The following is a 14,282-nucleotide window of genomic DNA, read 5'->3' on the forward strand; positions in this document are numbered from 1 at the left end:
AGTGGAAAGCTGCTGATGTCGTCCTGCACTCAGCTTGCCACCTCCTGATCACCTTTGGGCTCTGTTGTTCGTAGGAACAAGTGGAAGCTGCCAGAAAGGACCTGGACCAAGCCAAGGAGGAGGTGTTCCGCCTACCCCAGGAGGAGGAAGAGGGGTCAGGGGCTGGTGATGAGGTTTCCTGTGGGACTGGTGGGGGCAGCCACCGCCGAAGTAAGAAGGCCAAGGCCCCCGAGAGGCCAGGAACTCGTGTCAGCGAGCGTCTTCGTGGAGTCCGGGCAGAGATTCAAGGGTCCAACCACACTCCTGTCACATCCTCCCCTCATATCTGCAGCACCTCCACACCCTCTCGTAGTCCTGCTAGAGAACGAGTTCCACGGCCAGCACCTAGGCCTCGACCCTCTCCACCTTCCTCTGTAATCCCAGTCCCTGCCCCCATCCCTGTCCCTGACCCCGTCCCCAACCCTGTCCCCATCCCCGTCCCCATCCCTGTTGCTGCCCCCGCCCCCGCGCCCATGCCCATTTCAGCTCCAAGTCCAATAACCATGCTCCCTGTCCATGTCTTGCCTTCTCCCCCTCTTCCTCCTCCACAGGTCCCTCCTCCTTGCTCTTCTGTCTGCACTCCTCCTCCTGCCTGCACACCGCCTCCTGCTCATACCCCACCACCAGCTCATACCCCACCACCAGCTCATACCCCACCACCAGCTCATACCCCACCACCAGCTCATACCCCACCTCCAAATCAAACCTCTCTCTTAACTCCTTCCTCTCCTCTCCTGCCTGATTTGCCTTCTGCACCTGTCTCGCCGCCAGTCCCCACCATCGCCATGGGCCCGGGCCCTGAGGCAGAGCTGTGTGCTCAAGCCTCAGCATCTGCTGAGCCTCTGGAACTGGCTGATCAAACCAGTTCCGAAGCTTCTGCGCTTAGTCTTGTGCCCCCTAAGGATTTGTCACCACTTGCCATTGAGACCCTGCCTGTGTTGGAGGAGAACCTTTCTCTTATCTCTTCTACACCCAGCCCAAAGCTAGAGGCCGGCAGCATCCCCAGCAGCATCCCCAACGGTCAAGAGCAGGAGGTGCTGGAGCCTGCCCAGGGGACCATCCCCCCAGTGCTGCCTGATGGTGAGGAGGTTCCCACGGGCCTGAGTGAGAGCAATGGCTTGGAGCTCCCGCCCTCAGCAGCATCTGATGAGCTACTGCAGGAGCCACTGGAGAATGCTAAGAATGCAGAAGAGCCAGTAGAGACCCAGACTCCAACCTCCAGCCCAGAGAAGCCACAAGAATTTGCTTCAGTTGAGGTCACAGTCCCATCAACCTCATCCTCAGCCACCTCCTCACCTGAGGGCCCTTCACCTGCCCGGCCCCCTCGGCGTCGCACCAGTGCTGATGTAGAAATCAGGGGTCAGGGGGCTGGCCAGCATGGGCAGCCTCCAGGACCCAAAGTGCTTCGAAAGCTCCCAGGACGCCTAGTGACTGTGGTGGAGGAGAAAGAGCTGGTGAGGCGGCGGCGACAGCATCGGGGAGCGGCCAGTGTCCTAGTGCCTGGGGCCTGCCCGGGAAGTCCATCTGCCCGCAGCACGTCGGGGCCAGAGTTCTCACCTCACACCAGTGGACCCTGCAAAGCTGCTCCCCCATCCACACTGCCCACCCCAACCCAGCAGCCCTACATAGCTCGCCGCCGCATTGAGTTGGGGGTTCCTGGTGGGAGCAGTCCAGAGAACGGGGAAGGGACACTGCTTGCCGTCACTCCCCCTGCTGTGAAGCGTCGGAGGGGCAGGCCTCCCAAGAAGAATAGATCTCCCGCAGATGCTAGACGAGGGGTAGATGATGCACCTCTGTCCACCTCCAAGGGGAAAACCAACGGAGCTGACTCGGTCCCTGCAGCTGAAACCCTGACTGTCGCAGAGCCTGTCCCAGAACCCCAGCGTGTTCCTTCACCCCAGCCCCTAAGGCCCCGGTCAGCTCATAGACCTAAGCCCATCATCCTCTCACCTGTGGAGAAGAAAAGGCGTGGGCGGCCCCCTAAGGCTCGAGAGTTGCCTACTCCTGGAACCACTTTCTCTCCAGGGGATGGCAGCTTGGAGAGTCGGACACAGCCACTCCCATCACCACCACCTCCTCCCCCGCCCCTGCCACCACCACCACCACCACCCCCTCCGCCACTGCTGTCTAGCCCCACTGCTCCTGTGGCCAACACTGTCACCAATCTCACCATTTCAACATCCCCACCCAAGCGGAAGCGAGGCCGGCCACCCAAGAATCCACCATCACCTCGTCCCAGCCAGCTCCCTGTCTTGGACCGTGACAGCTCCTCTGTCCTGGAGAGTTGTGGATTGGGAAGGAGGCGGCAACTCCAGGGCCAGGCGGAGAGTGAGGGCAGTTCCTCTGATGAGGATGGAAGCCGTCCCCTCACCCGCCTGGCCCGACTACGACTTGAAACTGAGGGAGTCCGGGGACGGAAGGGTGAAGGGTCCACGGTGGTGGCCGTGATTCAAGATGACCTGGATTTGGCAGAGAGCAGCCCAGGCGGGTTAGAATTGACGCCTCCCATGGTCTCTTTAGCTCCGAAACTGCGTTCCACCCGGCTGCGTCCAGGGTCTCTAGTACCCCCACTAGAAACAGAGAAGGTGCCTCGCAAGCGGGCAGGGGCCCCACTCGGCGGGGGACCAGGGCTGGCAAAGAGGGGTCGTCTGCAGCCACATAGTCCCCTTGGGCCAGAGGGTTCAGTAGAGGAATCTGAGGCTGAAGCCTCCGGTGAGGAGGAGGAGGGGGATGAGACCCCTCGCCGACGACCTGGCCCCCGCCGGCTTGTTGGGGTCATCAACCAAGGGGACCAGCGCATCCTGCGCAGCAGTGCCCCTTCCCACTTGACTAGCCCTGCTGTTAGTCACAGAGGCCGGAAGGCCAAGACGTGAGTGACCTGCCCTCCTCCCGGGCTTCCCACCATGGCCCCTCTCCCTCCACAACCAGGCCTGGCTCTGCTAACCACTACTTGAAGTCTTTTGAGGGGGAAACAAACCTCCATGGAGACATAGGGGCCTTCTCCCTTCCCACCAAAGTAGGGGGTAGGCAACTGGTTGTCGTGGAAACGGGGCTCTTCACTGACCCCCTTCCCTTCCACCCCATGTGGCTGGGCAGTGTTAAAGGGTGGCAAGATAGTTTCTGTCCCCACCCCCTTGTACTTGACTCCCCGGCTATCTTTCAAGCCCCCTCCCCCGCCCTTAGGGGAAGGGGGAGGGGCTTCTCTACAATGAGGTTTTTTTTTTTTTTTTTAAGAAGAAAAAATAATAAACTTAGTTTCTGTATGAGCATCCGCGTAAGGAGGCTTCTGATTTTCTGGTCTGGTGAAGGGTTGGGTGGGAAATGGGCATCGTTTTTCACCTCATTCCTGTTCTCTCACCCAGAATTGTATGTCTCTGAAGTAGAAATGCACCCATAAAGATGAAAGATTGACAGATATCCATTTCTGGTAGGGTGACCATCCTGAAAGCTTGTTTTTTAAAAGAATGATTTAGTTTCATGCTTCTCATTTTCTTCTTATCCCCTCAGTTCCTGGTCTTGTCCCCTCAGAGTGCTCTCTCTTCCTCTCTCTCTCTCCCTCTCTCTCTCTCTCTCTCTCTCTCTCATCCATGCTCAGGTACTTTCACTCCTTTTCCTGAAGGCAGGCATCCTCCCTCCAGTTAATCCATCCTCTCCTCTGCCTTGGTTTCCTCCAGTCTAGCCAAACTGGTTTCAGTCAGCCACACCCCCTCTGAGCTCCTGGGCCCCTTCAGGTGCTTGCTGGCCACCCAGTTCTACCCCCCCACACCAGGGGCGGGGATTGGCTTGGCTCCCTGAGTCAGTTCCACCTCCACCCAAGCCAAATCAAACCCGAGGCAGGAGCCGAAACTCACAGCCCCTCAAGACCTATAGCCAGGTAAGAGCTCAATTTGTTTTTACCTTTCCTCTGAGCTCGAGTCTCTGAGTCCTGCGCCTGTGTTCTCACCCTGTCACCCATCACCTCATTTGGAGTTCTCCATATTCAGTTTTGTGACCTTTATTTATCGTGCTCTGTTCTGCTTGTCTTTTTTTTGTTGTTGTTACTCTTTCTATCCTTGTTTGTACCCAGAGCCTGCAGATCTGATTTTCATTAGGATGTAGGGAAATGGCTGAAGATGAAGTTAGAAAAGTGAAATTTAGGGGTGGAGAGTAGATCGTAATGGTTATGCACTCTTGTGCCTGAGACTCCAAAGGCCCAGGTTCAATCCCCTCCACTACCATAAGCCAGAGCTGAGCAGTGCTCTGGGGGGGGGGGGGGGGGAGGAAGTGGACTTTAGAGGACTCCAGAAGTAGGTGAGACCTGTTCAGATAGGCGCCACCATGCAGGTCTCGTGGGGGTGAGGTCATCCAGACACGCTTAGTCTGCTCTGTGGCCTTGGTTAGGGAGAGACGAGATGGTGTGGAGTCAGCATAGCAAAAGAGATGAGACTCCACTTTGAAGAGTAAAGATTGTTGGGATTCTTTTCCCTCAACTATAAAAAAGTCTACTCCGCAGAACTTTTTGTTAATGAGAGGGATAGTAGGAGAGAGGGAAAGAGAACCAGAGAATTACTCTAGTCATGTGTTGTTGCTAGGGATTGAACTCTGGACCTCATGCTTGAGAGTCCAGTGCTTTATCTTCTGTACCACCTCCCAGGCTCCCCCCCAGAACTATTTTCACATGGAATGGTGGCTCTGCTTGGAGGGTGCAGGCTCTAGGGGTCTTGGGGTGTTACTCTCTTGGCCCTCCGTGTCCCTATAGAGAATTTAGGATCTTTTTGAAGTGCAGTTTCAGCTCAGTGAGTTGGACAGTCTCGGGTTCCTAGCAGCCTTTGAAATGCTTGTGTTTCCTGAAAACTTGTCATTGTGTGTCGCATTGCTTCTTCCTACTTGTCCAAGTAGATAATGCTGTGTTTTCTGCCCTTGGCTTTAAAGACTTGACTCTTCAGAAGGCGGATTCCAGATACACATTTCCTCTCTTGCTCTGAGTCACTAGAGGGTTTCTGCAGTCAGGCGGCATTCCTGAGAGCTGAGTGAGGCCATGAGGACAGGGTCAGAGGAAGGGGTGGAGAGCAAGCCCAGACTAAGCACTTGTTTGGGCTCACAGGTACCATGACTGTCGCCCACAGGTGATGGAGGACGAGGAGAAGGCAGTGGGGATCTTGTACAACACAGAAGTTGCTCGTTCTCCATCCCCCGTCCGCTGCTGCTGGTTCCGCCTCCGCAGCTTGGCAGCTGCTAGCATTATCTGTGGCTGCTCCTGCCTGGGAGTTGTGGCCCTTGTGTTTGCCATCAAGGTGAGGACAATGATTCCTGTGGGAACAGCAGTGGGTGTAGTTAGGTAGTGTTTTCTTACATCAGAACTATCTACTAAGTACCTGTTAGGACTTGGCTCTGGGCTGGCCTAGTGCCAGAAATAAGACATGGCTTCTGGGCGTCAGGGGGACCATAGTTGAATCAAAAGATAAGTGAGAATGGAGAAGTCTGGGCTGCAGTGTACCCAGTTGAGTGCACGTGTTACCTGGGTGCGTGCGCAAGGACCTGGGTTTGAACTTCTGCTCCCCACCTACAGGAGAGATGCCTCATGAGTGATGGATGAAGCAGGTTGTGTCTCTTTCAAAACTGTCTTTCCCTCCCGCCTTTCAATTTCTCGCAGCCCTATATATTTAAAAAAAACAAACTGGAAAGTATTTACCTTAAAGATGGAGCAAAGGACATTCCAGGGAAAGTGAGCAGTCTATATGTAAAGTCTATGTGCAACTAAGTTTAGATTTGGCTCGGTCAGGGCAGAGTCCTGAGGCCCTTAGTGTCATATCAGGTAGCTTCAACTTGATCTTGAAAGTGTGGGGACTCGATGGACCAGAGGGATAGTGCCATCAGAAGTACAACAGCCCAAGTCACAAGAGGCCCAGGTTCATTTTCATTCCACCATCGCCCAGAGCTGAGCAGCTGAACTATGTGTGTGTGTGTGTGTGTGTGGGGGGGGGGGAATAGAATGTAAAGATTCCCTAGAGGGTTTTTGGAGAGAATGAATGATATGATCAGATTTGTGTTTCAGCTTTCACAGGCCTGTGTACATAGGGGTTGAATTGGAATGGGTAAGACAGGAGAGAGCTTAGCAATAACTAGAGCAAAGAGTGGAAGAAACTGGGATTTTTGAGAGCTTCACAACTTCAAAACACATTGTAGAAACTGCACTTTGTGGGGTGGTCAGGCAGTGGTGTGCCTGGTTAAGCACACATAACAACATGCAGAAGGACCTGGGTTCAAGTCCCTATTCCACACATGCAGCAGAGACACACGAGCGTTAAAGCAGGTCTGCAAGTTTTTTTTTTTTCCTCCAGGGCTCGGTGCCAGCACTATGAATCCACTGCTCTTGGAGGCTATTTTCCCCATTTTGTTGCCCTTATTGTGGTGGTGGTTGTTATTGTTATTATAGCTGTTGTTGGACAGGACAGAGAAATTGAGAGGATGGGAAGATAGGAGGAAAGACACCTGCAGACCTGCTTCACTGTTTTGTGAGGCAACCCCCCTCAGGTGGGGAGTTGGTGGCTCGAACTGGGGATCCTTAAGCCAGTCCTTGCATTTTGTGCCATGAGTGCTTAACCCACTGCACTATCACCCAGCCCCCCCCCCCCCCTTTTTTTTTCCAGAGCGCTAAGCTGTGGTTTGTGGTGGGCCACGGGATTGAACCTGGGACTTGGAGCCTCAAGCATGACAGTCTCTTTGTATAACCATTATGCTATCTCCCCTCTCCCCCCCTTTTTTTTGAGATAGAAATTGAGAATGGAGGGGGGAGATGGAGAGAGACAGACACCTGCAGCCCTGCTTCACCACTTGTGAAGCTTTTCCCCTGTAGGTAGGGACCAGGGGCTTAAACCCGGGTCCTTGCACACTGTCTATCTCTCCTCTTCCCCTCTCAGTTTCTCTCTGTCCTTTCAACTAAAATAGAAAAAAAAAAAGGGGGGGGGAAGGATATGTTCTCTTGAATGTGCACAAAGGCTAAGTTAAACATGCTGAAATTTTCTCTACCCTACTTGTGTTCTAACCCTCAGAAACGAATACTACTACAAGAATTTCTGGGCTTTATAGGGCAAAACTATACAAAGAAAATTTTGCAATGATGATGCTCACTGCACTAATGAAAATGGGATGTTGTCTGGACACAAGTGAAATATCATCTATGCTGTTTCTTGCCACAAGTTACAAGTTCTGAATGAGTCAGGGATGAGTAGGAAAGGGTAGGAACCCTCAACCCAAAAACAACCTTGGTACTCCCAGCAGTAGAGAAGTAGGAGGAGGAAGATGATGAGGTCTTTGAAGTCCAGATCCATTAGCACCCAGAGAGAGGAGGGAAAGCGGGGGGGGGGGGGGGGGGATATTTGGATATAGTAATATGGTGTCATGAGTGGCTTGGAGGGGTAGAGGGGACTGGACCTGGAAGAAAAAGGTGGCAATCATGTACAAAATGTAGGCAGATCGTTGTAGAGACGATGGTTGGCCCCTGTCTGCAACCTTAGGAGAACTGCAATGACGTGCAGTGGGGGGACTGGGAATTCAGAACTCTGTGGTGGGCAGAGTGTAGAATTGTACCCCTGTTGACATGTAATTTCATAAATCAATATTAAATCACTAATAAAATTTAGAAAAGAAAGGGTAGGGGTAGCTCACCTGGTAGAGAACATACTTTGCAATGTGCAGAGACCTAGGCTCAGACCTCTGGCCACATGAGACCACGGTGTAAACGGAAGTTTCACCAGCAATACCATGGTGTCTTTCCTGTTTCTGTTCCTCCCTCTCTGCATTCTATCTGGGAAAGTCCAAAAAGGGACCAGAGGAGTCATAAATGGGAGAAACTCTAGTGGTTTAAGAGAGAGAAAGGATAGGGACTAGTAGACTTGAAAAGTTCTTCCTGGTGGAGGGTAGATAGCATAATGGTTATGCAAACAGACTCTCATGCCTGAGCATCCAACATCCCAGGTTCAATCCCTGCACCACCATAAGCCAGAACTGAACAGTGTTCTGGTTAAAAAAAAAAAAAATGCTTCCCTACATGTGATCTTGTCAGCTAGTAATGACCACTCTGCAAAGCAGGTAGAGCAGAGTGGGCAGGTAAACAGACACGGAGGTATAGAAGGCTTGGTCTTTGAGCTAGAGCAGGGACAGGAGTGGATGGGGGCAATGGTCACTTTGGGGCGATGCAAGGCTGCAACCTAACTCAAACACTGCCTCCACAGGCTGAAGAGCGGCATAAGGCAGGCCGGTCCGAGGAGGCAGTGCACTGGGCGGCCCGGGCTCGGAGGTTCATCCTAGCCAGCTTTGCTGTCTGGCTTATGGTCCTCCTCCTGGGCCCTCTGCTGCTGTGGCTGCTCTCCTATGCCATCGCCCAAGCTGAGTGACCCTTGGTGTACCCTCTGCTAAAAATCAGCCAAGACCTCCTGGATCCCACAGTGTGCCATGATAGTGCCAGCAGTGGGACTTCCTGGCTAGAAGGATGGTGCCTCTCAAAGCCCTATCTAAAATGAGACAGCAGCTGGAGACTGATGGGGGGAGGTCAGCCTGCTCTCTTCTTTCAGTGCCCCATATCCCTGCGCGCCCTGCCCCATCTGCCCCACCCTAGGACCTACCTGAAGGTGGGGTTGAAGACCAGGCCTGATTTTATTAGAATTTGTTTTGTAATAAAAGTCTTTTTTTAGTGTACAATGGTCATGTCTGATCATTTCCCCCATGCTTTTCCTGGGCCCTCGGTGAGAGCCACATGGAGTATTTGATACCAGAAATGTGCATTGCCCTTACATAGGTAGGACCTTCAAGAGAAGTTGTTTTCATTTTTTACTCAGTCTTTCTTTCTGAAAGTTGTCTTTTTTGAGAAGACACCAACTTTTAAAAAAAAAAATATTTGATTTATTTATTACTGAGAAAGATAGGAAGAGAGAGAAAGAACCAGACATCACTCTGGCACATGTGCTGCTGGCGATCAAACTCAGGACCTCATGCTTGAGAGTCCAAAGCCTTATCACTGCGCCACCTCCCAGACCACGACAACAACTTTTAAGTTTTTTGTTGTTTTTTTTTTTTTTCCTCCAAGGTTTACTGGAGCTTGGTACCTGTACTATGAATCCACTGCTCCTGGAGGTTTTTTCTCCCCCCCTTTTTTTTCCTTTTTCTTTAATATTTATTTATTCCCTTTTGTTGCCCTTGTTGTTTTATTATTGTTATTGATGTTGTTGTATAGGACAGAGAAATGGAGAGAGGAGGGGAAGACAGGGAGAGAAAGACACCTGCAGACCTGCTTCATCGCTTATGAAGCGGCTCCCCTGCAGGTGGGGAGCTGGGGGCTCGAATGGGGATCCTTACGCTGGTCCTTGCGCTTTGCGCCAGGTGCACTCAACCCGCTGCGCTACCGCCTGACCCCTGAGAAGACACCAACTTGTGTCTTATACACCAGCAAAGACCCCAACGCCAAAATCAGTAGCAGTAGCTACTTACTATTTACTATGTTCCAAGCTGTATTTTTAACTCTTTCCATCCTGATAGAAACTTAGTAGTTGGTACCATTAGTTTAGTTTTATATCTGAGAAGATGGGCAGAGGATTCCCCAGGTAAATGTACCAGTTGATGACAGGACTGAGTTTCAGCCTGTACTTTTCAATCCAGACCGCAGAGGGGAGTGAAAGATTGAATAACAGCAACAGCCAACCTGTATATTTTGATATTTTGTTAAAACTGAGAAATTAAATTACAGGAAAGTATTTGAAATATGTACAACTCAGTAAGTTAAAGCAACCATCTGAAGAAAACATCATCCAGTCAACAAGTTGAGCTTGGCCAGCAATACCACTCCCAAGTCATTCCTTTTCTTCTTCCTACAGGTAGCTACCACCCTTATTTCTAAAATGTAGTTTAACTTTGCTTTTGGATTTGAATGTTATGAAATAGAGGGCTGGGGAGATAGCATAATGATTATGCAAAAGACTTAACATCCCAGGTTCAGTCCCCAGCACCAGTATAAGCCAGAACAGCATTGTTCTGATCTTCAGTTTTCTTTCTCATGAAAATATGTATTTTGGGGGGAGTCGGGCAGTAGCACAGCGGGTTAAGCATACATGGCGTGAAGTGCAAGGACCAGCTTAAGGATCCGGGTTCCAGCCCCCGGCTCCCCACCAGCAGGGGAGTCGCTTCATTTCTCTCTGTCCTATTCGGCAACAACAACATCAATAACAACAATAATGGCCTCCCTATTATTATTTTTTAAAGATTTTATTTATGAGAAAGGAGAGAGAGAGAGAGAAAGAGACATCACTCTGGTACATGTGCTGCCGGGGATTGAACTCAGGTCCTCATACTTGAGAGTCTAGTGCCTTAGCCACTGCGCCACCTCCCAGACCACGACCCCCCTATTATTCTTAAGCTAGAGACAGGCAGAAAATGAGAGACCATAGCACCAACACACACTTCGCTGTGGTGGAGGCCAGGCTCAAATCTGGGTCACAAATACATGGAAAGCCAGTGAGCTGTTTTGCTGGCCTTTCTCTTGTGGCTTTTATTTTGTGAGACCCATCAGTGTAGATCTATCAGTCTTTGATATTGCACATCTTTCATTGCTGTATAGTATTTCACAGCATGAATATATTAAAAATGTATGTACTTAAAGGTGGGTAAATTTTCAGTTTGGGGATTTTGTAAATCCTGCTGCTGTAACCATCTTTACATTTTTTGGAGTACACAGACCCTGGGAATGGAATTTTTGGGGCTACTATTACAATTTTGATACCAATAGAGCATCTAGAAGGGAAAAAAAGACTTTTCACAGTGAAAAGAAAAGTAGAGGGGGAGGAGAAACACAATGGGTATCTTCAGTGTTTAAGAGGAAAAACTGAAGAGAATTCTTTTTACACATATTGTCCCAGAGGCTAGATTTCACCATATAGGGAAGTGGTTCTCAAAATTTGACTTCACAATGGAACCACATATAGAGATTATGAATTTTTTTGTGTGTGTGTGGTGTGGGATGTGATATGGACAGTAGGGTAACAGTAGATTTTTATAGGAATTTTTTTGATATGAGAAATTGAGTAGGAAGGAGGTAAGGCCAGGTGGTGGTGGCACACCTGGTTGAATGCACATGCTACAGTGCACAAGGACCTGGGTTCAAGCCCCTAGCCCCCACCTGCAGGAGAAAAGCTTCACAAGTGGTGATGTAGGGCTGCAGGTGTCTGTCTCTCTCCCTCTGTATTTTCCCCTACCCTCTCGATTTCTCTCTGTCTCTGCTGGCGGTGGCACACTGGCTTAAGCGCACATGATACGAGGCACAAGGACCCACCCAAGGATCCCAGTTAGAGGCCCCAGCTTCCCACCTGCAGGGGGAGGGTCACTTCACAAGCAATGAAGCAGGTCTACCGGGGTCTTTCTATTTCCCCTCTCCAATTTCTCTCCATCCTATCCAAAAAATAGAAGAAAAAAAAATCCGCAGCAGCAGGATTCAAAGTGCAGGCACCGAACCCTAGTGATAGCCTTGGAGGTGAAAAAAGAAAAGGAAGAATGAGAAAGATACCTGTAGCACTATTTGAACTTTTTTTTTTGTAAACAGCACTGCTCATCTCTGGCTTGTGGTGTGGGGGATTGAACCTGGAGCTTTGGAGCCGGACATGAGTCTCTTTGCGTAACAATTCTATCTACTCCCATCCCTATTTGAACACTTTTCAAGCTCCCCTCTGCCCCAACTACCAGGAACTTTGAGCCCATGACCTTACATATGTATGCATGCTAATGTATGTTGTACCAGGTGCACCAACAGCTGGCCGGCAGAAACTTTTTAAATGAGATACTAGGAATAAACCCACATGCTGTGCTCCTCCCTTCCTGCATTTTTTTTTTTTAAGCAGGAAATGGACACTAAAGCATTGCTCCACCACATGCAGTGCCCCTATGTAGTGCCTGGGAAATAATGCAGGACCTCATGAATGTTAAGACATATGCTTTACACACTAAGATATTAACTTGGCCTCAGAAACATTTTTTAAGTGGTCTAGGAGGCGTCACAGTGGATAAGGTGCTGGACTCTCAAGCATGAAGTCATGAGTTTGATCTCAAGCAGCACATGTACCAGAATTATATCTGATTGTTTCTCTTCATTATTAAATAAAGTATTTTAAAATACAAAGATTTTTTAGTAGTTTGGTGTTTTTTCTCTTCTTGTTTGTTTTCCCCCAGAATACTCCTCAGCTCTGGTTTTTGGTGTTGCTGAGAGTTGAGTCAGGAATCTTTTTTTTTTAATTTTTTATTTGTTATTGGATAGAGACAGAGAAATTGAGGGAGAAGGGGGAGACAGAGAGGAAGAGAGACAGACACCTGCAGACCTGCTTCACCACCTAGGAAGCGACTGACTCCCATGCAGGTGGGGAGTCGGGGGCTTGCACTGGGATCCTAACCATTTCTTGCGCTTTGCACCATGTGAGCTTATCCCACTGCGCTACCGCCGACTCCTGAACCGGGAATCTTAAGCTTCAGATATGGGACTTTTTTGGCATAACCATTATGCTATCTCCTGTCCATCCCACCCCCAAAACACTTTTTTTCTCCAGTTAGTGAAGGAAAGATAAGACACCACAGCACTGGTTTACTGCTTATGAGGCTTCCCCCTTGCATGCTGCTCCCATGTCCTTGTGCATAGTGAAGTGCACACACTTACTTCAACGCATTGGGGGCCAGACTTAAACCTGGCTTACACACATAGCAAAGCAGCACACTCCAGATGAACTATGTCACCACCCCTTAAGTGACTTTGGTCACTTATTATTTTTTTTTTACTATATTTATGGGATAGAGACAGCCAGAAATCAAGAGGAAAGAAGGAGAGAGACACCTGCAGCACTGCTTTACCACTGACAAAGCTTTCCCCTGCAAGTGGGGACCAGGGGCTCAAACCCAGGTCCCTACAATACAAGGGTACATTGTAATGTGTATGCTCAACCAGGTGCCCCACCACTCAGCCCCTTGGTCACTTATTAAGGGGAAAAAAATCTAATCCAGGGTGGGGTAGGTAGCATAATGGTTATTCAAACAGACTCTCATGTCAGGTTCCCAAATTCAATCCCCCACACCACCATAATCCAGAGCTGGGCAGTGCTTCAGTAAAAAAAAAAAAATCTACAGTACTCTTTGGGGCCAGGTAGTGATGCACAAATGTTATGCTCAAGGACCCAGGTTTAAGCTCTTAGTCCCCACCTGCAGGGGCAAAGTTTTGTGAGTGGTGAATCAGGGCTGTAGGTGTCTCTTTGTCTCTCTCCCTCTTATTTCTGGCTGTCTCTATCCAATAAGCAAAAATAATTTTTAAAAAATTAAAAATCATGGTCCAGGAGGTGACGCAGTGGATAAAGCACTGGATTCCCAACCATGAGGTCCCGAGTTCAATACCCGGCAGCACATGTACCAGAGTGCTCTCTGATTCTTTATCTTTCTCATGAATAAATTCTTAAAAAGAAAAACTTTATAAAAAATTAAAAATCTACAGTACTCTTCATATATACCAGGGCTTTACTGGAATTTTGCACCTGCACGATTCCACCGCTTCCAGTAGAGATATCCCCAAAAGTAAGACTGGCTGAGAAAAGGAGAGGGACAGCTGGTTCGGTTTCTCCTTCGTCTGGTGCCCTTGAGCAGGCTAAAGTGTATGTTCTACCACGTAAGCTACCTCCCAGCGCCCTAGATTCATCTATCTTAGCATTGAATCACATTATGTGCTTTTTTTCCTTTATTCCCTTTTGTTGCCCTTGTTTTATTATTGTTGTAGCTATTATTGTTATTGATGTCTGATGTCGTTGTTGGATAGGACAGAGAGAAGTGGAGAGAGGGGGAGAGACAGACACCTGCAGACCTGCTTCACTGCTTGTGAAGCGACTCACCTGCAGGTGGGGAGCCAGGGGTTCGAACCCGGATCCTTACGCTGGTCCTTGTGCTTTGCGCCACCTGCGGTTAACCCACTGCGCTACCGCCTGACTCCCCCCCCCCTTTTTTTTTTTTTTTTTTTTTTTTTTTTTTTTTTTTTACCAGAACACTGATTAGCTCTGGTTTATGGTGGTGCAAGGGATTGAACCTAGGACTTTGGAGCCTCAGGCATCAATTTCTTTGCATGGCCACTTTGCTATCTACCCCCACCCCCGCGCTCGCGCGCTTTTCTAAATATACATTGTTACAGCTGAGCCATTGAGATTAAGCTGAAGGTCTTGCCTAGCTACTTCGTGATTTCCGAACTAAGAGCTGTTCAA

The 14,282-nt window shown here is 49.5% G+C and overlaps 2 protein-coding genes across 10 annotated transcripts in view; both read left to right on the forward strand.

Moving 5' to 3' along the window:
- The window catches only part of SRCAP (Snf2 related CREBBP activator protein), a 54,802-nt gene extending 51,496 nt beyond the window's left edge, over window positions 1–3,306 (forward strand). For all 9 annotated transcript variants that reach the window (XM_060173078.1, XM_060173079.1, XM_060173074.1 and 6 more), the window contains one exon: window positions 75–3,306. In XM_060173078.1, the coding sequence (XP_060029061.1) occupies window positions 75–2,912 (2,838 nt within the window). In that variant the 3' untranslated portion in view covers window positions 2,913–3,306. The remainder of the gene's footprint in view (window positions 1–74) is intronic.
- Window positions 3,307–3,775: 469 nt separating this feature from the next.
- TMEM265 (transmembrane protein 265) lies at window positions 3,776–8,718 on the forward strand. The gene is made up of 3 exons (XM_016191287.2): window positions 3,776–3,913; window positions 5,145–5,312; window positions 8,253–8,718. The coding sequence occupies exons 2-3, from the start codon at window positions 5,148–5,150 to the stop codon at window positions 8,412–8,414; spliced, it is 327 nt and encodes a 108-aa protein (XP_016046773.1). The 5' UTR covers window positions 3,776–3,913; window positions 5,145–5,147; the 3' UTR covers window positions 8,415–8,718.
- Window positions 8,719–14,282: the final 5,564 nt, after the last annotated feature.

The sequence above is a fragment of the Erinaceus europaeus genome, chromosome 15 (assembly GCF_950295315.1).
Source record: "Erinaceus europaeus chromosome 15, mEriEur2.1, whole genome shotgun sequence".
NCBI classification, from domain to species: domain Eukaryota; kingdom Metazoa; phylum Chordata; class Mammalia; order Eulipotyphla; family Erinaceidae; genus Erinaceus; species Erinaceus europaeus.